General features: G+C 39.1%; 1 protein-coding gene across 2 annotated transcripts; it reads right to left on the bottom strand.

The window, feature by feature from the left end:
* Positions 1-1020: 1020 nt before the first annotated feature.
* On the bottom strand, positions 1021-27279 carry dnaaf9 (dynein axonemal assembly factor 9). Of its 2 annotated transcripts, XM_046061945.1 has the most exons (38): positions 27121-27279; positions 25497-25576; positions 25255-25380; positions 25030-25154; positions 24573-24669; positions 24298-24404; positions 24102-24179; positions 23099-23200; positions 22464-22519; positions 22218-22353; positions 21849-21930; positions 21489-21525; positions 21303-21387; positions 21135-21211; positions 20985-21029; positions 20813-20858; positions 20593-20704; positions 20255-20325; positions 19847-19894; positions 19673-19763; positions 19264-19367; positions 18886-19029; positions 18529-18614; positions 18022-18123; positions 17181-17298; positions 16960-17048; positions 16671-16805; positions 15044-15169; positions 11581-11618; positions 10801-10936; positions 10415-10501; positions 9598-9704; positions 9221-9295; positions 8202-8389; positions 7981-8046; positions 7103-7196; positions 5677-5795; positions 1021-5058 (listed from the first exon to the last, which is right to left on the bottom strand). In XM_046061945.1, exons 1-37 carry the CDS (start codon positions 27174-27176, stop codon positions 5689-5691), a joined length of 3459 nt encoding a protein of 1152 aa, XP_045917901.1. In that variant the 5' UTR covers positions 27177-27279; the 3' UTR covers positions 1021-5058; positions 5677-5688. The 2 variants fall into 2 exon arrangements, with proteins under 2 accessions (XP_045917901.1, XP_045917900.1); XM_046061944.1 differs by having other exon boundaries at positions 1021-5795.
* Positions 27280-27439: the final 160 nt, after the last annotated feature.

Below are 27439 nucleotides of genomic sequence, written 5' to 3'. Positions count from 1 at the left end.
GTTAATGGTGGAAGAGATATGGTAAGAGTGTGTTTAAAGTGCGCTAAGTGAATTTGGGCGGGGGGTCTTGCCTTAAGTCTATGGGGAAAAACTGGCGGCACTGTGGTGGCAGGAGAGAGACGAGAAAGCGCTTATGTCAGAGGTTAGCCATGTCGAGGACTGTATCTGCCTGGCAACAACACAAGGACACACACACAGTCTATCTTCCTTTCTTCAAACACCCAGAAACACACACACACAGCATGAGGAAATGGGAGGGCTAAAACTGTGTTATGTGGAGCAGGATTCATCACATTCTCTCGGCACTATTTCAGCTGCCATTTCTCTTTAACAACGTGCATTCATAGCCAAACCACAACACACACACCGAGCTTTCACACGTGATCCGTAGACAATTTCTGTTTAGTCGATCTCTCCCAGTCCTAATAAAAGAGACCTCCCCGCCTCAGTTGGTGCTGATACAGGGTATGGATGCACAGAGGGAATCCATGTTGTCTCAGCAAGTGACAAATCCACTGCTATGTTGAACTGGCTGCATGCGTGGCTGCTAACATCTGAGAGCAAAACCGTTATCACACAATCAAAGCACAGCGAGAGAATGTAGACCTTTCAGTGATACAGTAAATGTTGCATTAAGTGATAAAAGAACGAAGATTTATCAACCATATAAATATTTAATGGAACATGTGGTGCAATAAAAACAACAATTAGATTATAAAAGCATCAGTCACAGGAAAAAAACAGAAGTTACAGTAGTTTTGTGCAAACGCAATTCAGCTTTGCTCACATGCCGTGAACACCCTCAAAACAAAATGTGGAAGTCAGTTTGGCACTTTTAAAGTTAGCTGTTTTTGTTTGTTTCTCATTACAATAGAGACATTAAGTTATTTATATCAGTTTTTTTCACCCCCCTTTTACTTTGGACGGCCTGTAGATAGAGGAGAATGAGCCCTTAGTTTTTTTTTTCCCCCTCCCAGATCTAATTCTGCCATCATGACATCCTTTTTTGTTTTTTTACACACACACACACACACACACACACACACAGAAGATACCAACCACAATTTCACCCCCATCTTCTTCTATAACACTTAATTTTGAGAGGGCAAATATGTAATCTCAGGTATGGAAATAATAAGTACACCTGAGCCAATTCCTTTCGCTGTCTGCCAGGACTGTCGGCCGAAGAGCCAGTGATTCCCTTTTAACCTTAATAGGACAGAACGGCCCAAACAATTAGTACAGTCCCCTGAGGCCTGAGAAATATTTGGACAGTTTAAAATCTATTTCCAAGCCGCCTTTCTCCAATAAGCACAAAAATACAATAATATATCCACTTCTTCAGGAAGTGCACACATTCCCTTTTGAACACTGGAGACTATCTTCAAAACTAGAAAAGAACAAAAACTTCTCAAACTGCATTATCACATTGCAGTATAAGAACATCACATTTCTCCACTTTATATAAAACCAATCAACACCAAACTTTGTTTTTGTCCTATAACTTCAGCTACAAAACGGCTAGCCTCCACATACAGGATGAAGACACCAGAGTGCTCAGTCTGCCAGACAGCTGCGTAGCAGTCACACAGAGGCTTGTGGAGGGCTCTTTGGGCCCCCAGTGTGCAATAAGTAGGGGTCAACCAACTTTAGTCAAAAATGAAATCCTCATTTTTTTGTTCATCTTCTGGTACAAAACTTCCAAGGCTCTGTATCCCAACTAGGGCTGGGTGCAAAATAAATAAACAAACATGCCTTTCTTATATCAGATATTATATATTATATTGTTATCCATTTTAAAAGGAAACTGGACTTTTGTTCTAGTTTGTAGAATTTTACTTAAGAAATCAACTGAATTTGATGCGTTACTCATGTAATAATTTAAAATAAGCTACACAGAAATGTACCACTGTGAAAGTAAATACATTTTAAGTATAACAACTGTACTGGTTTCAGTACTCGCTGTGCTACCCAGCCCATATTCCACCATTTTTTTTGCGAATACCTGAATCGGTCTGAGCCCTCCAGCGGCCTCCCCCTGTGTGACCTTGCCTACTTTGCCCTCTGGCTTAGTAAAAACACATTGCTCTAAAGAACGACTCCATGGATTCCTTTCACCAACACTGTTGAAGGACGGATCCTCGCCTGACAACACCTCCTCCCCTGGTGACAGGGAGAGAGATGGAGCTCTGAATGCAGCTTTAATCTCTGCTTTTCTTAGCTGTAGCCAAGGCACTGCTGGATCAGAGAAACCTGACATCTCACAACCAATCAGATTCTCTTAGAGTTTTTTTTTTTCTACAAAAAAATTGCATCTGCTTTTGCTTTTTGTAGCTTGTGCGAGAGTAGACGTTTTTTCTTGCATCTAGAATGTTCAATTCACTGTCTTACAAAAATACTATTTGTCGTTTCGAGGTAATTCAAATTCTTAGCAGATAAGTAAAATAAATGTGATTATTTTCTCTTGGTTGTACCAGTTTGGTGAAAGGCAATTTTGTCAGAATATATGTGGTATCATATTCACATGACATCTCAGCACATGCAAAATAGTGTAGGCATACTTAGTAGGAGTAGTCGTGTATGTGTTAGTGGTAATTTGATTTAAATATCACAAACATCTTACATAACCCTCAACTCTTTAAGGACTTCAGTTGATCTCTTGGCCAATCATGGTTTTAGTTTCTCTGCTCTTTCATAAGCGTAGCAGGTTTCAAAGTCGTGGCACCTTCAGTCTTCCATACATCAGCCTCACAACTATTTCACTGTCAATCAAGGTAACTCTCTGCAGTATTACATAACTGCAGAACGACAGCAACTGTTGCACAAAACAGACGGCTTTGAGAGTGCATCTCTGAAACGCTAAACAGAAGATCCAGCCTAAACAAGAGTTATCGTTTTGTCAACAAAGGACTTATGTTACATTACATCCTGCTCCCCTTTAAAAAAAAGCATCTGTTTGCATCAGACCTGTTTGTTCTACAGCATCATCCATTTGTATGAAGAGGTAATGTTTTTTTTAAGCAACATCTCATTTTTCAACAAAACCCTTCACTTGTTGTTAAGACCCTTTATGGGGTTTATGTGAACTACAAGCACGCAATGCCTGAATCCAGCAGAGCACAGAATACAAGCTGTGAGAGACTGAGAATTTAGCAGCTGATTTGTTTGCTCAGCTTTGTCCTTAAAGAGCTATTTGAGGGTACTGTAAGTAGTATATATAAAAACACAAAGTACAATTGCACTCTTTTATAGAGTGATACAGAAGGACTGTAAGAGAGGAGTTAATGGAATGAGTAACTTGGGGTGAGCTTCTCATCTCCACGTGAACTCCTCTTTTGCCGGCTGAACATATCAGGGAAATACATATTACTTCATTTCTCTGTGTTATTATTATTATATTGTATTATTCTTCTAAATGACAGTGGCACATCTAGCATAAGATGGTATGGCTTCTTCAGATCAAAGTGGACAGTGGGGCCAGCAGTGTCAGGTTGAGTTTATACTCAGGATTATTCGAATCTGCACAGATACTTGCGGGTCATCTGGGGGAAAATAACTTGCTAACAATGTTATCACTCTCTGCCTGCCAGCTGAAAACAACATTACTGATTCTTTCCATTTTACTGTCCGTTGACAGTGCTGACAGACAAACATGTAAAACACGACACAGTCAGTGTTGTGAACGGCAACCCAAAATACACTGGGGTCACCACTGATCTAAAAATATCTGTTTAGATATGAATTGAACAGCAGTGAAGCGTTCACCTCACTAGCAAGCATTTCCCTCGTCTGCCAAGGAATTAGATTATGGACTTTAGAGTACTCATTGTCCAGAACCTTTTTGTTTTTTTTTTGTGGTCCAGTGTACAAGGCCTAATGTAATATACTGTACCATTATAGAAGCAGCAGCAGTTTATGCACACTTATATGTGCATTTAAGTGCTCCTTAGTTAGTTTCAGTTCACTCAAAACAAACATAGGGCCACTTGTCCCCAAAGACTGTTAATCGTTACACTGCTGACCCCATAATGTATGAAAGCCATCAAATCTTTAGAGATTGTAGCAGGGTTCCTACACATTTTTTTCAACTTCTTAATTCCACTTATTTATCACCCTTTTACTTTGAAATGCTTGTTTGGTTCAATACCACACAATTTAGAATTTAAGTGAGTCTTACGCTACCTAAATATGTAGCTCTACAAATAACAACACGTTTTCATTCATTTTCTTCCAGGTCATAGAATTTCATAACCTGTGTAGGAACCCTGATAAGAGGAAGACATGCATAGAACGTTAGTATGACACACGATCGCAGAGAAAACAGTAGCATAACTACTCATTTAAACAGGACATAAAGTCTGATTCTCTGCAACATCATACCACTGATACAAAGGCTTATACCCTTCACTAAATGCTCTCCTGATGTTTACCCAAACCTAATAAAACAGTTAACTGAATCACGGTATCCCCAGATTATTTCATTTACCCCTTGTCCTGCCCAAAAGCATTGGCCCAAAAGATTAAAAACAAAACACGGGAATGTTCACACTTACGACAAATGCAAAAAAAAAAGAACATTTTGACCAAAATGGTGAAATGAGTGATCCACACCTGGCTGCAGTGAGGCTGAGCTTAACTTTCTGTGTCTATCTGGTTTCTCACTGTTAACAAGCAGCATTATAATAAACACAATAGATATTTAAGGAAAGGTTTCTGGTGGACATGTAACCTCAGTGAATCGAGGTGTTTGACAGCCTCAGCTGTGTTAGAACTTCAACACTTTACTGCTTTGTTGCACTTTCATTAGATTCACTTTAGGAGTCTTAAAATAAAGCACTGAGATGGCGTTTAGCTATTTGATTAATGGCATCATTCATCAGTTGTCTGCAGCCAACAGGCTGTCCAATGTTTACAGCTCTATGGCCAAGCGCTCCCTCTGCTGCAGCGTGGCATGCAGACAAGATAACAGGTGGGCCATGGATTGGGTGACAACAGAGGAGGAGCGATTCTTGAGAAACCCCACCAGGGAGCCCACCAGAATCACACGGCTATCCATGCCTATACAGAAATAGAGGCATTAATTTGCCAACTGTGATAAACAGAAACGCACAAGCAGTAGGAGTGTGCGTTGGGAAATTCCCTTCAATTGTGAAAGTCTAATAGCTTGCAGGCTTAGTGGCGTAATAACATTGGTTTAAAGATGGAGTCTTATGTTGTGTTATATTTCAGATTTGTCTGCACTTGTGAGCAACTGCCCTCTCTTTACATATGTCCTAAATTAAAGTAACCACACAGTGACCAGATCAATTTCCCACTATCAGTTGATTATTATGATACCTAACTCGCCAAAGTGCTAAGTGTGCAGTTAGTGGTGTTGCAGTAGTAAGTAAGGCAAATAGCCATGCCATGACATAACTGGCTTTTGAAGGGTGATGTCACTGTTTAAAAGCTCACCTGCACTCAACCTTTTTATGCCACCAAGTTAGGAAACAAAGTGACATAGTACATAGATAATGAGTGGACGTATAGCAGCAGCAGTTTCTGCAGATGCATGTGGTGTGAATACACACTGACCATTCTAGTGGTGTGTTCAGCACATAACCCCTGTGCCCGCCCTGTCCCTCCCACAGTGGTCCCCTTAGAGTTAAAAAAGACAGATGGAAGGAGTAGACATACAGACAGATTCTATCATGGGTCAAACAGGTCAGGCTGTCCCTCCAGCTCCAGCTGACGGTTGAACAGCTCAATCTCTTTGTTGGCCTCTGTGATGTACTCTTTAATAAACTCTTCCATGTCTGCAGTAACAGCAATGTAAGGGAATGAGCAGGTAAATTTTTCAACACTCAACAATAAATACTAGGGCTGTGACAAGATTAAAATGTGACAAGATTTCTGGTCAGGTTAAAAGCTGTCTCGCGATACTCACACAATTCACATTCTGTCAAGCCAGACATTAATGTTCTCACGCAGTGAAAAACAAATGTATAACTAATAACATAGACTCGTGGAGAGAATCAACTCCGTCCAGCTGATGCGACATCAGAGTGTGCTGAGAACCTCTCGCGCTGTGAGTTGCAGTTTTGAAATATCAACATCTAAAAACAGAGGCACAGCTTTGCTGTTTGAGACTGTGAGCCACACTTTATCGGAGCTGTTAACATTGTCAGTCAAACGGTCTGAAGGGGATGACGTTACTACAAGCGAAGCAATAACATAATGCACAGCAGATTATAGGGCTTATAGTCATTTTTTTTGTACTTTTTCTCGACATGTCAGATAACACAGATATGTGGGAGAGATTCTAAAAATGCAGAAAGTTTTGACCATGAGCAGAAAACGTACTAAAACACAGGAGCTATTAAAGTCCAGCATTTTATAACTGAATTAAAATAATTTTTTCACCTCATTGAGGTGAATAGGTGCCACATTTTAAGAGGTTACATAAGGAGGGAAGACTAAATCATGACTCAGCAGGGATGATATTACATGAGAAAAGTTGATCTACAGGATAAACATATCTGAAAGCAGCAAAGAATGCCTGAGAGCCTTACTGCATTATATTCCATTATATTTTAAATTGTTTCCCTTTACATAAATAACAATATTTCCACCATAAATTGGTGCAGAAAAATTCACTACAATGCAGGAAAATAATTCATGTTTAATGCTCAAAATTTTCATATAATTCAGTGTTGAAGATTTCTTAAAAATAGTGTTGAAATATTGTCTCATCTCGATCTCGTGAACCCAATCTCTTGTCTCGTCTCATGGATTAAGTGTCTTGTCACAAGCCTAGTAAATACAGATGCAAGCACACCTGCATAATGATTCATGATCACTGCTTTCTTTGGGTCAAGTTCCTATTTACATAAACTATACACAATCTCTATGAGTTATGAAACTCAGAGCTTGATTTTTATTACCTAAACTGACTCACATCTACTATGTGTGCATCAGGTATAAAGGCATAGATATAAAAGGTACCAGTGTCTTTTTTTTTTTTAGCCTTTGAAAACTATCCAGTACAGTATGCCAAACCTGAGTGATAAATTAGATGTAGTTGAGTTTCTACATTAGACAGTAGTCTCTATGAAAAGGATACTGGGATGGAGGTTCCTTTTTTCGCCAAAGATGTCAACATATTGATAACCGTTGTAGAAGTAGCCTGGTGGTAGAGGGTCCAAATGCCTGGTGATCTAAACAGAAACATATAACATCAAGTTCAGTCGAGTTATTATTATTATTAATTATTATTATTATTGACTGAAAAAGGCACACATCAATAACAGTGGCAAAAGTCTATGGTGGGGCCGTTAATAGAAGTGGACGTAACCACCGTGACATCACCCATTGGTTTGTGGACTACTGTTTTGAAGCCTTGAGTTTCGTATTTTGGCCGTCGTCTTGGTTTTTTGGAAGAAGTGATCATATTTGGCTGTGGAGGGATATGCATTTCTTCATCTGACAAGTCGCCACGTCCTAAAGCATACCCTGCTTTGTAGTCTATTTTACTCTAAATGGGACCATAATACACTAAATGAACATCAAGCTGTATCGAAGATAGAGTATGCAAGCTGACTTCTTTTTGCAACCACTGGAGTCATTTTAAAGAATGCACTTCCTTATCGGCTTCACATTTCAGACCCGGAAGGTTCCGGTTGGTTGAAGCTTGTACCTAACATCCAAGATTTCATACTCTTCTCGCTCTTGCAGTGGCATTTATTGACAATAAATTTTTCTGGTAAGCTAACACAGTTATGTTGACATTCATTGTTGTGACAATATACGCGCATATGTGCATTGCGTGCATGCTTGCAATTCAATATACATACACATATACAAAGCACGCACTAGCTCATGAAAACACCTAGTCCACAAAAGTCCACAAAGTAACTTTAATGCATTACTTTCCACACAAAGTTCCACCGCTGGTTAATAAAAAATTATATTATATATAATTATAAATATAAACACACTTACGTGTATGCGCTTGATTTCTTGTGGTAAAAGGGTATTTTTTGTTTTCTTAGGCTTCTTTGTCTGCCTCTGTAAACACCAAACAGAAACAATAGCCTTGTGATAACACAGTTTATTTCCTTATATAGTAATTGACTGATGCTACCCATAAAAAAAAGATGTAAACATGAGTATCATGAATGTGTATTGCCATCAAAACAAGCGATGGCTATTAAGATGTCTACCTGCTTGGCGCACAGTCTAAGCCAGTCCTTCAGTCCATCCTCAGTGAGGCTAACACCATCAAAGATCAGAAAGTAGGACATGTTGGTCTTTTTGGAGTCCGGGTTCAGAAGGTCAGTGCTCTGGTCCGGGACAATGTTCAGGCTCCCGCTCACTGTGTTGTAGCTCACCTCCATCAGTTGGTCTGAGTCTGGAGGTTCCAGAGATGAAGGAGCTCACATCCAAGTTGCACATACAGTTCACACACTGTGTAACACCTGCTACAGCAACTTCATATAGTAACATCATGGCGTTGGTGGGGTGTTAATGTTTTAACATCCTTATAACCTCTCTGCTCCCAAAATGGCTCACAGCACTCACGTGTGTGATTAAAAAAACAAATATGTCCTAACTCAATGTAAAATATGTATTAAATGTGCAAGAGCTAAATATAAAATAATCAAATATAAAGTGATGTAAATGATACCCTATCCTAAAGACAGTGACTGAGATACACACTTGGGGAATGTGAGTATTAGGATAAGGCTCATACAGTACAGTTTCCACATTCGTTCCATACTACTGTATTTTCCCACCTCTCTACAAATATCTGCACACTCTCTGCACATCTCCTCACAGCCACCTGCACTCTCTCCTCATGCAACAACTCTACACAGGTCTTCAAATGAAAAAAGAGTGAGAAAACTATGTGGAGAAAACCAAACCAGTGGACTATGAGCTGAATTCTAGACACCAGACACCCAGATCAACAACCGAGCAATATTCCTACCGTCAGGAGCTTCTGGCCTGCCTTGAGAGCAACCTTTTCTCTAATAATTCCCAAGACTGGGAAATGCAAATGCAGGTTAAATAATTGCCAAGGAAAGAAGTCACATTTGTTTAGTAATGCTTAACAATAGCAATTCCTCTGATATTTGAAATTGTATCTGAAAATGTCAAAAGTTAGCAAAAAAGTGGCAATGTATTTTATGATACAAAGATAAAAGATAAAATAGGTACAATTAAAATATGTAGTTCTTACCAGAAAATCTGACTTTCCCCCAAACATTGTAGACATTTTCTTTGAAGGGGCTTGGCCTTAGTGATGACTTTAATGCTTCAGAAAAATAATGAGAGTTTTAGCAGTTACTACTGTGAAACTTTATAGGATTTAACTATATTAATTCAAATGATAAATTTCATGAAAAGCAAAGTTGGTGGCAAGATGTCATAAGTGCATCCTTTGGGAATACAGATCATTTCACAGCACCAGCAGACAAACACTTTGAGACCACTTTGTCTCCATATTTGGAGAGAAAGGCAGCTTATGTAATCACCATCAACCCTGCCACCTCATATCTAGAACTTCTGTCACGTGTAAGAGTCAAAAAAAGGGGAGAGAAATCCTTTCCGTCTCACCTTTACTGCGGGTGACAAATAGAGGCCTCTCTAGGGGCCGGTTGAAAGCCACGCGCTGCTGGGTGAGGACTAGAGACCCAGAACCAGAGTTGAAGCGTCCTTTGCACCTGAAACAGAACACATGCACATTACACAAATGGTGAGAAATTTAAGTCTTGAGCAAGCCAAATGTTTGTGCTACATTTTGTCTTTGGCTGGAAAGTTGTTTACTCTACCAGCTGCCCACAGGAAAGAGGCCAGTGTATGTGATTTGCTGGTATCACTGTGGAAGTGCATGATAAATCGATAAATGTAGATACTCTAATCACAAGGTGAAAAAGATTATTGTCTTGGTCAAAGATTTTAGGACGTGTAAGAAGCATTTTAAACACATTCATGTACTTTGTGTACACAAAATAAAGCTTGAGATGAGTAAATCAAAAGGGCCAGACATCCAGCGTATGATGTGACAGGAGGATTCAGGAGAGGCTCATATTAGGCTGACCACTGTGGCATGAAGGCTAAATGGACCTGGTCCAAGGGAAGGAGACCCCCTCTGTGTACATGGCAACTGCATGGCCAACAACTTGTTACTGTGCATCCAGGAGGGAGCTGGTGATAGAACACAAGATACCCTGAGGGGCTTTACAGCAATCAGCAGCCGATACCCCCGCCACTGCAGCTGAGTGGCAATTAAACTACAGGGAGGGAGGCGAGGCAGGACTGTGGAAGGCAGAGGCAGGAATCAACGCCAATCTGTCACTCGGTAGCCAAAAGGTTGAGTGTGGACACACGAGGGTCACAGCCAATAGAATGGAACATAGGATAAGGGTCTTACCATCCAGGGTAGAGGACATAACGTGCTCTCAGCATCTGTGGCTCATTGAAGCTGCTCTCAGAAAATATCAGATTCACATCTTCAGTCCTAATAAATAAAAAAACAAAACATTACAGAATTAATACGTTAAACCACAAATATGGGTATAAACATATGCAAATATGACAAAGAAAAAAAATTAACTACCAGTGATAATGTCCTTTATTTATTATGGTACAGAATGCATTGGGAAATGACATGACACCAAGCAGTGCTCTGACCCAACAGAATAAGACACAGACTAAAAAAGCAGAATAAAATATAGCCTAGAGTGAATATTTTAAGAAAGGATAAAAGCAGCTAAATTGACTGTTTGCGGCATTGATCACAATTCTGTGGGCGCCTACCTGGTGACAGCTCCTCTCTCTGCCAGTATGAAGGCTGCGGTGGGGTTGGCAGAGCGTACCAACTGCTGAACATGCTGCATGAGAGGGTGCTTCTGCTCTGCTGTCAGCCCAGTGAACACCACTGTACTCACAATACCTGACATAAAATGAGACACAAAAAGGGAATATGAATTTCAGGAAAAACTGGCTCACTTTCCTGAAAATACAAAGCCATATCTGTGTAGCCACTGCTGACATACAGAATTTTACACTACATCTGATTTACTGGCACTACTGCTCCTGTGTTCTACCTGCAGGCTGAATTTGAAGGGACATTGAAATTTGATTAATTCAAACCTACTAGTAAGATATAAAAAGCATAATAAGTCATTCTGTGACAGGTTAAACTGTAGTGGTTGCCCCATGCTCATCCAGTTTCAGCTTCACCCAGCCTGACTTCTAAAGATGTTTAGTATGATGGCAGTAAAGCAGAATTAAATCTGCAATGTGTCACTTCAGTATACAAGACTGAACATATTGCTTCTTCAGTGGAAGTAGGATCTCTAATTTGCTATTTACTTTACCGTGAGAATATTACCATGATTTTATCATACATGTATAACTTCTCCTCTGACTTTGTTTGACAAAAATCATAAATTAATGGTTATATTATACAACCTGTCAACATGACATGCATCACACTTGAAAAAATCCATATCAATGAATTTAAATAAAGTGTTTTCTCAGTTTTCCATGAAAGACGTTTATCCTAAACTGTATGGTACAACAGTCAGGACTTACCTTGGCTGCACTGCTCCAACAGCTTAGGAAAAGCAAACCTAAAGTGACAGACAAGAGACTTCAGAAAATTAATAATTATACATATTTATCAGGGCTAACCCCAAATATTCGAAGACTCGATGCTTCGATAGGCGGAGTCTGATTCGACTGTCAATCTCACAGTCGAAGCTTCGCAGCAAAACAAGGATCATGCCATTTTGATGATATGGGCGTGCTCAACGTCTGATTTCACATAGCACACTACCAGTTTTCTCCCAGTAACTTAATATACTGCCTCTTACAATACACATTTCAACATTTAATGCTTTTAATAAACATGTAAAAAGAATAAAACTTTCAATAAGTGCGTGAATAAATCCAAAATTGTAATCCTAACCCTAACCCGTCAGTGCGCATGTGTAGGCATAGTGTGTATGTGTGTATTGGCAGAAGAGGAACACTTGCTGAAGAGACCGAGCCCCAGCTTCATCGGTGTTGTGCCGAGTTGTCTGCACCTTGCGGGACTTTCGGATAATTTATCACCGTTGATTAACCACACAAAGAATATTATATTGTTATTAAATAGGTGGCTATTTGAAATAGACGTATATGCAGTTGTCGGCAGCACGGCATGCATGCAAAACTCTGCACGAGACTGGAGAATGACAGGCGAGAGACAGAGAGAGAGAGAAAAGGGTCAACAAAAGCCTCATCTTAGCTGGAAATTTACAGTGTAAGTTGAATGAATAGAGACTGCAGCTCTGCAGCTTCTCAAGATTTAAGCGGATCCACCATGTGTTACCCCTCCCTGGCTCGCAATTGGCGTGCACAAAAACACACATGATTCAACTATCAGTCGACTATAGGCAGGACTTGACGATTCTGATTCGACTATGTAAATCCTTAGACGGGGACAGCCCTAATATTTATACAGTGTACTTGAATACAGGGTAAGGAATGACTGCCAGCCATCAGTCAACATTTAGCTTGACTGAGATGGTCGCTGCTGCAAATACGGTTTTTGTATCTGAGTGACACATACAAGAGCTGTACTTTAATTTAGTTCTCTTTATTTTAACCCACGTCTACTTCAACAATGTTATCTAGGGTTGTTACGATTGGCGATTGGATCGCTTAATGACGATTGAAGGGATGATCAGCGATTGGTTTTTCCATGCGCCGATATTAAGGCGTTTTTATCTAACTCACTATCAGAAGTAAGATGACATAAAAACAGTCTCTAGAATCTGCACCACACTGCAGTGTTTCCCATTCATTGATTTATTTGTGGCGACACGCCACAATATCAACGCTGAACGCCACATACTAAATACTACTTAATATGAGTAAAATCATAATCCACTGTGGAGCTGCGTGCAGCGCATAGATTCACTCAGCGCCGCCACTTGCTCTCTCTCTTTCATTGAAATGGAGCCGTCTGTATATCAAAATACTAATGCGTTAAAGTTAACTCTGAGAAGTTATCTATCTATTTTCTTAACACAACGTTGTCAGTGTAGGAGATGGACATGTTAACGTATGAATACAATTGGGCATTTCACTGACATGCTGCAACGTCAGATCGCCAATTGGTGATCTCAAGTAGCCATGATCAGACGATATGAAAATAGAGATGATCGCCCAACCCTAATCCTTACTAACAACTGAAATAATTATGATCAATGGGTGCTTGTCAAAGTTGTGCAGCAATAAACAGACTAATTCCATGTTATGGCCCTTGGCTAGCAATCCAGTTATCAATTGTGAGGCATTTTTCATAGGATGACATCATGACTACGACTGGCAACTGACCAATGTAAAAGCTTTCTGTAATCTCATTTAATCTTAACATAATTTATCCTCAGTTTTCAAATCGATCTGTGTTATACACCACTTTCTGAATAACCATTGTGAGCCAAGTCCCCCTCATGCCACCAAAGACCCTCCCCTGCAGCTCTTAGCCTGCAGGCTGGAGGATCAGCAATTTGAAAGGCATTTATCTTTCCTGTCCTGATGTAATGAACTGTCTACATTCATCACAAAGAATGGATCATGACTGACTGATGAGCTTCACTGAGGAGGGTGTGTTGGTCACACATGTGGACCTGAAGGATTAGAGGGCTATGCTGGGGGGTTGACAGGAAGGTCAGGCCAAAGCTGGACTAACCACACCCAATTAGCACCATAGTGGGGTCCACAGACCCCCAAACAATCTATGGCAACAGACAGTGATAGGGGGCTTGTTGAAGATGCCTCAAATAGAAAAGTCATTGCTAACCACATTGCTAACTAAACCTCTTATTACACATTTTTCCACTGTTGAGCCAAGTGGGGTTTGTCAGAGTTTGACTAGAGGGTCATCACAACATGTTTATAGCTCAGGATCCAAAACATGTTGTTGATTTATTAACAAAGCTCAGCTTGCTAGACAATCACGTTGTCTAAAGGACTGTAGGAGTATTTTTCCAGTATATATGCTCTAGTATTTATGGATGTTACTTTGCTGAATCACATTATTCAACACATTATTAGACACTAAATCTCTGGGGAATAAGGACATTAGCAGTAGTTTTTCAAGCATTTTGTAAAAACTAGACCCTCTACTGACTTCATCTGTATTTAAGTGTCTCTGGCCAACCCAGCTTGACTGTGCAGTTGAAAACAGCCTTTTAACCGGAGTGGTATGTCATATTGTGTGGAGCAGCTCAGTCAATCTACGACAGTGAGAAGCTCAGTAAGCTGCATCTAAAGCCTGTAACAAAAGGAGAGTGAGATTAAATATAGGAATGATCCTATCTGTAAAAGGGATCCAGCCTTGAGTTTTAATAGCTAAAAGTGTCATGTAACCTCGTCCTGGAAATCTCCAGCGCATCAACAATTTATCAACATCCGACCCTGTCTGTCATCATCTAGTCTGTCCATATGTTACTTCAAAACATAACTCCGTGAAATGCGTTAAATTTGAATTTCAGGTTCCGTCACCCGTGTGTTTTAGTCAAACTACACCTAAAACGCTAACATTTGTTGCTAACTTCTTACCTAAAACACTGGCACAAAGAAGGAGGCACTGTTCGAGGGCTTTAACTGTGAAACGGCTGCAAGACTGTGACATGTACTGAAGTGATTAGTTTGCAAGGTGCAACAGAGTCACTAAACTGTTTGTCTTTGGATCAGAACAGGATCTAATTAAATTACTTTTTTTTTTTTTTTTTTTATCAGTTAGGTAATTTAGTATATTGACATTATCTTATGCTGAAGTTCAAAATATGTATGTTGAAAATGGTTTCATTTAAATGTTTGTCTATTTCAGTTAGATATTGTGGGGTTTTGTTAAATGGCAACTCAGAAACAGTTTGTAGCTAGATGTCAATGGACATGTGTTTATCTGATATAAATGTCTTTAGGGCAGTTGAAGCTTGTTTTATCCGTTTCCTTTAAACAGCAGCAGTTTTGAGACCGAATATACTGGAGAACGAAATGTTACCTGTGCTCCATACAGGAGGTGAGGGGGTCCACACAAGCAGTGACAGCGCCGATGGTGAAACATGCTTGGACAACTGGGTCAGGGTGGAAAAGCACAGCCTGCACCACATCCAGAACATCTGTGTATCTGTTGGAACATTTATAAATGGATAAGTCATCACACACTGGAAAAGAACCGTACATTCATTCTGCCTTTTCTTTTCTTATCTTAAAATACTGTCTATTATTGTTGGGTTTGAATACCCAACATACTCCGTTTTATGTACTAGGATGATATTAGTATTCAGGATATTGATTGTTGAACGTCAGATAACATTATTTTCTCACTGTTGTATTTTTGGAATGAAATGCTTCTATTTAGCTCACCTCTCCTCAGGGTACCCCCAGGATTCTCAAAGTTAAATTTAAGACTCAGGTGACAATTCAAAGAATATAATAGAAAGAATACAATGCAGTACTCAGCAGCTTGTTTTTTAGCTTAAGAAACTTTTTTTGGACAATGCACATTTGTTTCTTCTATCTTTAAATTGCATTGAATGTTTTCTTATTGAGCAAATAAATCTTTCTCAAGTATTTTCATTTGTTTTTATAACATTTCTGCAAGCCATTTTCAGAACATATTTAACAAATTGTTTTTAAAAGTGATGGAGACATGTCCCCAGTATCCACAGTATAAATGACAACTATGAAATGAATACAATATTTGTGCACTAAGAAAAAAATACCAACTAACTGTGTGGTATGAGTTGTTGCAATTAGTCACAACTTGGCTAGATTAAGTAATGTAATGTAATATAATATTCCAGTTGCTTAAGTTATTATTAATTATTTTCTGTGTTTGCATCTAAGGCTGCTTGGAATACTATATAATATAGTATTGGCTTGAAGGCAGCGGGGATAAGGGCTCCGGTTTGGGTGATGTAAGTCTAATGTGCGTTAACGTTAGTTTGATGTTTCCATTCACATAACTTTACAACAGCGGCGCAACGCCGACGCACCGACATCGTCCTCGTCTTATACACACCTGTCTCTCCGTTGCTGTTGTAACATTAACTGACCAGTGACCTGCAGCGGGTCTTCCAGCTCCGCTGTTTCATTAGCACACGCCATACTGTGACTGGCTCGCATGCCGATCTGCTTGTTGCACTAACCTCAGCGGCACTGCCCTCTACCTCAACCGCCAACTTGTCCATACGCCTGCCTTTCTGAATTTCAGACACTTGCCCATTCTCAGGTAACCAGCTAGTGTTAGCTTGTTAGTAGCCCGTCAGAGACGTTTTCTTTTCTTTTCTAACAACTGACTGATACGCACCAGAGCTGGATGATAGAGCTCTTGCACTGCGAACACTCCACAGTCCAGAGTGTAAAGCTGAACACTGACGTGAACAGGAATGTTACCTGTACTGCCGTATAACATCAGAGTCACACGAGACGGAGTACATTATGAAGTCTCACACACACACAAAGTATTTACTTATGACGTTATGGCAATTTAATCCTACGAAAGGACAGGAAAACATTTTTTTTTTAATACTTTTAAGACCCTGCGGGTACCCTGTCTCCTCTACTGAATGAGTCCCGGCCTCTCAGTTCCCAGCTGTATCAAGCTGATCAGCGGGCTTTCTTACCCAGGTGAGAGCACCAACAGACGGGGTTTGCCTCCTGGGCTTCTCTGGCTTTCCAGGAAACTGGACAAGTACTGCTGCAGGTGAGAGGCTGAGAAGCTGTCACAGCTTTCAGAACCAGGCTTATACACCACCCAACTATGGACGAAATGATAATCAAATTGTATTATTTTTGTGTTCTCATTATCATTATTATTAAATATAACAGCTATGTAGTTCAATGTAAGATTAAAAATGTTAACAGAGGAAAAACACAAATTCAAAGAAACCTTGTTGTTGAAATCTCTCTCACCTTCCATGTTCCTTGTTTAACTGGACCAGGAAGTTGCAGAGTCTGTTCTTATGGCTTCCCGGCAGTCCAGTTATGATGGTAATGACAATCTTTTCACACATTAAAAGGCAGATATCAGATATGAATAGTATCAGCCAAACTTAGGTAGACAGACAAGACAGCATTCTTTGAAGGAACATTTATCAAATGAGCACCCACTGCACCTCAGTCAATATTCTTACCTTGTCTCCCTGACAGTTTACTGGACTCCTCAGCTCTGCAGAGGAGAAGAGCACCCCCAGGTGGTCATACAGAATGGGCTCCTGACCAATACTACTCAAGGCAAAGTGCTGAAGAAACCTGGCATAGACAGCGAGTAAGTAAGAAGAAATGGGGTTCACAATTAACTGGTGCGACTTGATAAAAAAGTATATTGATAATGTGTTTGTAAGGTAACGGACAAAGATGTGTGCTACAATTTTAGAAAGTATAACTATTTTACAGCTAATACGTTCCATCAACAGTTTTTGCAGTATACATTTATATAAAAGCACACAATCAGAAATTTTTTTTTAGCAGTGTACAGGGTGTGTAAATGCTTTAAACAGTTGGATGTCTAATGATGCCAGATGCCAGATTTAGGACAGATTTGGGAAGACCAAGAGGATGCCAAAATCTGGTAAGTTATTCTTGTATGTAGTATTCTTTGTTTGAGCTCTATTATGTCAGAAAAGAAAATGTTTGTAGACATTGGGCCAGAAAATTAAGCTACATTATTGTATATCTAATATACTTTCTCTCTACAGAAAAGACCTTCCAAGAGTGGATGGTCACCATTGGTTAATACACTGCATCAAGAAACACAGGCCTATTGGGAACACATAGCGGCTGTGGCTCCGCAGGTAGAGCGGTTCAATCCCGGCTCCCCCAGGCTGCATGTCGAAGTGTCCTTGGGCAAGATACTGACTAGAAAGGCGCTATACAAGTACAAGTACATTACATAGTCATAATTAAGCAATACCTAGCATCAGGTTTTATTACTTGTTTGGTGTGAAGCACTGAGTGACTTGAGGATGTACTAACATGTCCTGCTCTGGCAGCTGGGAGTAAGAAGTCTTCAGGCTGCCTCTGCGTTTGGCCACTGGTGGCTCCTGACTGTCGTGCAGTTTCTGCAGTCTGGTGTGCCTGAGAAAAAAGAAGTCAAAACAATTCATTTTGTCGTGATTTAATGAACAGGGTTAATCTTAATGACCAACCTTATATAGCATCTAGAAGACTGATTCATTACTCAGTATGTGAATCACAATCAACATGTTAATAATGGTAATAATATGTATCAGTAAAATATATTCAAATGTATTTAAAATTTTTCTAAAACTGGGAAAATTCAAATGGTGTCAATGTACCACATTTTATTAAAACTTACATATTTGGCTTGATTTCTTTATAACTGATCCTTTTTGATCTACATATATTCTGAAAGTGTCTGTGATATTTCAAAGGCAAAATCTAACTTTCCATAATCTTAGGAATGTTCACTGGAATCTCGCTAACTATTCTTAAGTTGTAAAGTAGATGAAGTTATCTTACATGTTTTTCTGGTTCCAGGTCAGGTGCTCTTGGTCCACCAGTTGCAAAGTGAGTCCAGATTCAGAGGTTTGCCACACTGACAAAATCTGAAATCAAGTGAGATTAGGTTCATACAGCTGGAGCAGTATCTGATAAAACAGGTCTAACATGAATTTAAGTTTTTACCATGTTATTTTGAACAATTAAATGATATACCAATAGTGATAATGATGTAATAATTGTTATAGTATTAACCACTGCTATAAAGAAATCCTTAGATTAATGTTATAAAAGGATCATGAGAGACTGAATCAGCTTTACTCAGATGTGTATCTTCAGTCTCAAAGCCAGAAAGAGGTCACTGGCTAAAGGTCTTACCTTGGAATAGAAGGCCCTGTGGCTCTTAGACCTGGGCTGAAGAGCAAAGACCAGACACTGGTCAGAGCTGTGGAGAGGGAATGGAAGGTGAGGGAGCAGGCTGCTCTCATACTCCACAAAGAGAGATGCCACAGCGCTCGAGTCCTGGTAATATGAGGACACACAAATCACACACGAGATGGTACCAAAAACTAAACTGTATATGGCTTCATATTATATGTTTTAACATGGTGTTATATGGAACTAAGCAAATAACTGTCTTTTAAATCACTCATGTATGAAGTAATAACAAAACAGAGCTTGTGTAGAAAAGAATATATGTGATTCGATTAAAGATGGACTAGTATTTGTCATATCACATGGAAGTGTAAATATTACCGGATCATAGAACTTGATGCTGCTGATGTGATCCTTGGGCAGGGTAATACTTCCATATTGAGAATGGATGAAGAGGAGTCCCTCAGAGAAGAAAATGATTTTTCCTGAGATTAACATTTGAAGAAATATTAAAAATAATGTAGAATCAAAACTCTTTGTCACATAGGCTATAGAACGACATTGGCCACACCACAACATGTGAAATAAATCCTTGTAAATGTACTGCGACATTAAAAAGAAATTAAATAGTCTAATTCAATAAATTATTATTATTCAAAAAACCATAGCCTTATATATAGAGTGGTGTAAGGTTGACTTTGATTACTGATTCCAGGCTAAGTTAGAAATCTCAGAATCATTGTACTGTCAGCTGCATGGTGGAAATGTTAATACTACTGGAGAGTGTCACCTTCTTCAGGTGTGGAGAGCTGGCTGCTGGAGAACACATATGCAGCATCTGCTACAGTCAGAGCAGTTCCCAAACAAGTGCCTTCTTCTTTCTGTTTAAGACACATACAGTATATACGTATATGAAAGCATGTATTCATGCACTGTCTTGAACACATGAAGCTTCTGAACTTACCTTAGTAAGCTGTTGGGCTTGCTCAGATTGCTTGACATCAGATTCCATCTAAAAACAACATAATAATAAGACTTTAGACAACAAACAACTGAAAAAATACCACCCCCTCCCTTCAGGTCTCCCCCCAAAACATATTTTCAGTGAGGACACAGGCAGAGTGCATACAGGACAATTCATTCGGTCTGATTTTGTCAGGTTTTACATTTTGTCATAGCATCTGATTTATTGATTGCTGTTGGGATATAATTTTAACAAATATAACAAAAAATACTTCTGAAATATGCTTCTGAAATAAATTGCCTTAACTAAATTTAACTGTAAAAATCTATCTAATATCTTAACTAAATTTGTATCCAAACATTCTGTCTAACACGTTAATCTGAAATTGACTTTCAGCCCCATACATACCAGCCAGCAGGCATAGCGAGGCACAGTTGTAGTCAGGATGGTGTAGCAGCTGTCTAAGGACACAGTGCCATCTGTGGAGCAGGAGAGGAAACGCACTTCTTTAAAATGAAGCACAAACAACAAAGCCAAAGAATGACAAACACAGAAGATAAATCACAAATATGATCCTCAGGAAATAGGCTATTAGAGACAAGTGCGCCGTTGTTTCAAAATGACTTTTGCCCTTTTCTGTTAGCGGTGACCTGTGGATTTGTCCTGCTTATTATGTAAATCAAATTTCCTTTGTGGAATCAATCAGCAATCCATTCTAATTGTACCTAATCTAATGAATATGGTACCTTTTTGTTGAATGTTGATGCTGGACTCCAAGAAGGATTCAGAGAAGACCACGGAGCCCAGGTCCCCACTGTCCCACTGCAAGTCTGGAATGTCATGGACAGTCATGGAGGCCTTAGTAAAAAAGTATAATTAGTCAAATGAAAAAAAAAGAAGCTTTTCAGAGGAAAATTATATAGACAAGTAATTTGGTCAAGCAAATAAATGCTTCTCTCATCTTACCGTTTTCACTACATAACGGCTTTCTTCATCAGTCAGAGGAATGATCCTGAAAATAAATAAACAGGCTCTTTAGATCTGAAATCACATATTTACTCCGTGTGAATTATTCAAATAACAGAATGAAAAGGATCTGTGTGAGAAAAATGACCAATAAGAACATGTTAACACCCACCTCCCTTGCTTATTCACTGCTTGAATGCTGAATTCACATTTGGACCTACGGCAAGAAGAATAAAACCGATTCAGACAATACACTCCAATTCCTGCTTGGCTGAAAGTCTCATCCAGTGGACGATAGTGAAATATTTTAAATAATCTGTACCTGAGAGAACTGCGGTACTGACTTAAATTCAGTGAGTCCAAAGTCACTAGAAAGGTGTTCTCTGCTACATCCTTAGCCTACAATAATAAACATTTCTTAATGATAAACTGTACATGAAACAGTACATGCTGAAAGAAAAATATTAAAAGCTGCTCTTTTTTTTCTTACCTTGGTAGCACTGGAGGTGCAGGAGTAGCATTTGATTCCTGAAAGGACTGCCTGAACTGCAGCTGAATAAATCTGTGACAAAAGTCTGAAAAAGACAAACAAACAAACATTTAACATTTAACAATAGCCAACCAATAGCTTTCAGGGAAAAATATTAATTATGAGATCCTAAATTAAATCACTTACAAGACTTCTGTTTTCTTTTGCTCAGTGTTTTGATTGCCTGTGGGTGAAAGACCGGAAGTGTCAACAAATCATATTCTGACAATACAAACAAGGGATTCTCTTCTCTCTTACACTTAACCCCTGGTCAGCTAAGCCCTTTCTGGATGCTGCATTTAACGTCATGCAAAGCAACATTTCACACAACAATTCCTGACAGAAGGTTAGTAAGAGAGTGCCAGATTAATTAACTATGCTCTACAGTAGGGTTACCACTGAAATTTGATGTTATGGACAATAAAGTAAAATATTTACAAATCCCACTCATAATTTTACATATAAGCTGTTAATCAATATTAAATAAGTCATACAGTAAATCCTCACCAAGGTATGGCGTGTGGGTGGTCCCAAAGAAATAAGTTCGAGAGCAAGCTAGAGGTCCTTTGGGAGCCACACACTGCAGGATCTAATGGAAAAAAAGTGTTTCTTTTTAAAGATACAATCATGGCATATTCCGCTTTCCCAATTGACACAGACAAAAGTGGTGCAAAATGAGGAACAGCAATCACGTTTCCTGGCATGAGATGATTTGTCAAATTGCTGTTCTGCACATACTTCACCAGGTGGTGCTGCAGGACAGTATTTCTCTTTAACTTGAGTAGTTTTCACAGTGGCTGATCTACTAACCACTTTTGATCATTAATAAGAGTTCTATAGTCATGTGAGAAGTTTACAGTGTTAGCTGCTTCTCACCATGTGTCTGGCTGTAGATCCTTGAGGCCCTGTGTTGCGGACCTGATGACTCTCTGAGGGGAAGTTGAACAAATAACTCTCCAAATCCTCTAAGGAGGAATGCTTCCCAAACAACACAAAGGGCTGCTGACTTTTACTGGAATAAAGAAACATTTGATTAGGGAATAGTATTTTCTGTTCTATAAACTACAAGTTTACAGATGACAATGATATTAGTATTTAGACATTGTTGAATAGGAAGAATACCTTTTATCTGTGATGTTGCTTGAGATCAGTCCATGAGAGTAATAAGTACGGAATGCCTGTGGATTGATGAGAATACACTTTAAGGACATAAGTACATTTGGCTGATTACTAAGACCAGACATTGAATAATGCCATTTGATAAAAACTTTTAACATTTCTTGTAAATTACATAAGGTTTATAACAAATGCACGCAAAAGTAGTCATTTAAGTAAACAGTGAGTTGCTCTCTGTCCAGTTCTACACCTCCTTTCACATGTCCTTGTTCAGTTTTTGAAGAGGAAGCATACTGTAACAGCCTACAATGTGGGTGCTTCGATGCCAACTTATGATACTCCACCACTCATGAACAAGGTGCAGGAGGATGGAGGAAGTATGATACTAATTTAAGCATGATTTTGATGTTTTTTAAACACTGTTTATCATACTGTACACATCCTTTCATGCACTTTTCTCATACCATGATCTAAATCAAATAACAAAATGTATATTACATTTTAACCTAGACAAATATTTGTCTAACAATATAATTATAAAAATTACTAACTATATCACAATATGACTGTTAAAAGGCAGTAAATTATTGTCCAGATGTTTTTTTCTATTTTTTGAAGGAATATGTGGGCAATAAACATACCTCTCCTGCCTGTGCTTCAGATAGCTCCAAGATGGAGAGATGGCTCTCCAGGTCCATGCTGGAGAAAAAACCACTCCACTGCTTCTCAAAGTTAACCAAGTCCTAACATACGACAAAGAACACCAAGGTTAGAGTGCATATATTGAATAGTGATGTTCACACCTTCACATATTAAACACTGACTAAAGGCCTTCTCACTCTGGTCACAAAACATGAAAAAATTAAAAGAAAATGCGGAATATTCGTTGATGATCTTTTGAGTTCGAACCTTTCACACCAAGTCTGACATAAATATTCACACTCACTCCCACTGAAAATGAAAGCTTCACACCATCACACAATCATTGATTGATCATAGTCATCAATTATTGTGAATGAAATGGCGTAGTGGTGGAATATTCAAAAAGTTAGAAGTTATGAATTGTAGTGGTGTGTAAACAAAACATTTTTACTATAACAAACCCACACTCAACTCTACATACTGGTGGCAGGCTCATTATTCCATTGTGGATTTATTCTACTTCCTCCTCTTAATGTAGCTATCCCAGGTTTCTCCATCTTTTCTTTGTATGTAGTGAGACCAAATGGATCAATCCATCATTGTCCATCTTGTTGTGTGAAGGGTGAACAGAATATGACATTGACTTCTACACAGCTAAATACGGAAGTTTCGAACTCGTGTGAATAGGCACAGATGGGCTCGAATTTTTAAATAGACCTGCGATAGATTCGCATTTGTTCTGAAAAAGCCTTAAACTGTCTGACTAATTAATTAGCATAGCCTTTATGGATTTGGATATTGTTACATTTATGGAGAAGGAGGACAAATGTTCACAATTCCTTTGATCCTTGATTAAAAAAATGTTGATCATTCTTTATAATGGAATTATGGACATAGGCATTTTAGAAGCAGGTCCACATGTCACAGGTAGGCCTTGTTGTTAAATGCAAAAGAATCCTGTCAAAGTAAGAACAGCTGACGAAAAAAGAATCTCAGTGTTACCTCTGTGAGGACATTATCCAGAGACACTGGGTCGAGTCTGTTGTAAACCTGCCACAACTTCTCACTCATGTCCATTAGCTGGAAAAGCATACATACATGAAACAAGGTGAAACAAGTGTAAGACCACAAGTACAATGTAGTGCTGCAAATACTTCTATATGAAATTTCTTCATTTTTTGTTTTTGTTTGAAGGTACCTTGTATTTGATGGTAAAAAAGCTTCCTCCACCAATGCCCTCCAGGGCAAATGCTTGAATAAGGGGCCACTTTTCCACCATAAACATATCAAACCTCTGGATGTGTCCTAAAAGTAACAGTAGAGCAAGTATATTTACTTATGCTGTTGGTACGTATCGATGTCAAGTAGATGAAACTATTGAAGCTATACTGTATTCCAGCTTACTGGGATGTAATGTGTACGAACGTTTTTCACTACTGTGAATGAATGTGGAGATTAAAATGTGATATGTACCGAGGGAGCTGAAAGGTACTCCGATACGATAGCAGTCCTGCACCATTGTGACAAAACTGGAGATTTTGAATTCCTCTGCTGCTTCCTCATCTTCATACTGTGTGTGGAGTTGGAAAAAGAAGAGAGGCAGACAATTTATAAAAGGACTTCTCGGGAATAACAATCACAATTACAAACACTGCTAGAAAGAGTCATATTTACAACTGTTAGCAATGAAAGAGGCGTGGCAATCATTAATACTTCCAGCCTCCTGTGCACAAACTGCAGGTACATTGGGAAAAACTACAACACATTATATCATTGGCTATAACTGTGCAGCCACTGTAGATGAGGTGCAACATTTAAACCAACTTGTCTAATAGGCAAATGCCCTTCTGTCTCCTACTCCTATCTTAAGCATAGAGGAAATGTATGAACAGAAATGATAGCCCTGTAGGGGAGAAAGAGGGCTTTTAACCTCTGCCTCTGTCATGCAGTAGAGATGCAGGTTCCTCCAGTGCGACACATAGGGCAACAGGTAACAGTAGTTCATTGGGTTGCAGTACAGATGAACACATTCTGCCTTGATCAGCAGGATTACATCTGAAAAGTAGAAAAGTAATTTGTCAGAGTAGATAGAAACTATAGCTAGCACAAAAATAGGATTAAAAATATGACATAAGAAACAGTTGGAAAAACTCACCATCCAGCATTTCTTCAGGAAACTCCTCAAGGAAATGTTCCATATTGAGCTGATTTCTTCCATATAGTTCATAGAACAGGTATTTTGCCAGCTCAGTGCACCCCTCATTATATCTGCTGTCAATTCCTAAAATACACAAACAATGACTTTCATTTCTTCTAGCCTTAGCAGTTGGCAGTGCAGCTAACCAGACCAGATAAAGAAATATAGGTAAAGATAAGAAACGCTGCAACTTAACATACCAAGAGAGCAGAGGATGCCATCAGGAGTGGCAGCGCCACCATCAAAGAGCAGAGACTGGACCTGACGCAGGCGATGGCAACTAAAACATGTAACATTAAAAAATATATACAGAGATGACTTCGTTAGTTATTAACATTACCTTCAGGAGAATGCTGAGCTAAAATGTTCAACGACAGCAAAACTAAGGAGCTGATCATTGATTTCAGGAAACAGGAGATAAAGACACACACTCCTGTCTACATCAGTAGAGCTGAGGTGGAGCAGGTGAACAGTTTTAGGTTCCTTGGAATCAGCATCACAGAAAACCTGACATGGTCATATCACATCTCCACGCTGGTGAAGAAAGCTCAAAACAGCCTGTATTTCTTGAAGAAGCTTAAGAAGGCCAAATTCCCGTGCCAAGTTCTTGTCAGCTTTTACAGAGGAGCAATAGAAAGCATCCTGACTGGAAACATCACAAACTGGCATGGGATGTGCACAGCCCAGGACCGGAGGGCTGTGCAGCAGGTGATTAAAACTGCTCAGAAGATCATTGGTACCCATCTCCCGAGCATCAGTGATATCGGTGAGGTGAGGTGCCTACGCACAGACTAAAGGATACTAAAGCACAGTACCCACCCAGCCACAGCCTGTTCACCCTGCTGCCTAACTGGAAAGAGATATAGAAGTTTCAGCTGCTGCACCACCAAACTGCAGAACAGCTTTCACCCCCAAGCTATCAGGCTCTTAAACTGAAATTCATCCTCAGCACTGCTCCACTGATCATTGAATATTGTTTATTTCAGTTCACCATCTTTTAAAATGTTTCTATATTAATGTATATTGTCTGCTATGTAGAAGAAAGGAGTTACAAAGCTCAATTTCAATATATAACCTGTTATATTGTGACAATAAATGTACCTACATAACTACCTTATTCTTAACCTTAAAAACAGTTGGATTTAAAAAAAAAACAAAAAAAAAAAGTCCACCATATTTGTTGTTTCCAGTTTCCACAGTTCAACCACATCTCATTGTTTGATAACAAACCATATTCAGAACAATTGAGCAATTCCATCGGCTTTGGAAATAAGTTAGCCAGTAAGCTGGACATTGTATTTAGATTTTTTTGGTTAAATCTTGCATTTATGACATAACTATGATATCTAAGATCATTATCACAAAGGTCCCTCACAACTAACCTATGAGATCCGTTAAGTACTTGCACACATCCGTTAAGTACTTGCATACATCAAGACTATTCGTTATGCATTAACGTTAACATTCGTTTTAACAAACGTTAACGTTGGGTTTTTAGCATAACGTTAGACTGTAGGTTTTTAGCAACATCAAATGTTATTCGGCGGTGCGGGGAATTTCTAGGAATGGGTGTTGTAGCACAGCTACATTACTATGTAACTTAGCTATCTGAGTAATACAGGCAGTGTAACCTTGCCATATCTGGCCAGACACCTTGCTAAAGTCATTATTATTATTAAAATGATCGATAAGTGGTATCAAAAAATAAGGGACAGCTGCTCGCGCTAACGTTAACGTTAGCCATGTTGACGTTAGCTTCACAGATTCTAGCTTCACAGATTCGCTGGAGCGTTTTCTGTAAACACAATTCGATATTAACATTACCTGACAGTTGGGTTGACTCCCGATAATTTCCCGTTAACTCTCCTTATACCCGCCATTGTAATTGTTATCACGCTTCACACAATTTTCGTGTTTAATCGAGCTACGTCGTGTATTTTCAGGCCGAACGACTACATTTCTCCATCACCCTGGAGAATATCTACACAAGATAGCATAGCAACGGATCGAACCATATGATATTTAGGGGGGTCCAGAATATCATTATGATAATTTGAGGAAATACTGACAATATATACCACAAATAATTTTAATATCCTAAGCATTTCCCATTCATAGTACCGTGTTTGGTATAGACCGAATT

This window comes from Micropterus dolomieu, linkage group LG11, assembly GCF_021292245.1.
Source record: "Micropterus dolomieu isolate WLL.071019.BEF.003 ecotype Adirondacks linkage group LG11, ASM2129224v1, whole genome shotgun sequence".
NCBI classification, from domain to species: Eukaryota; Metazoa; Chordata; class Actinopteri; order Centrarchiformes; family Centrarchidae; genus Micropterus; species Micropterus dolomieu.
Note: the sequence above shows the minus strand (reverse complement) of the source record. Positions and strands in the feature narration are given on the sequence as shown.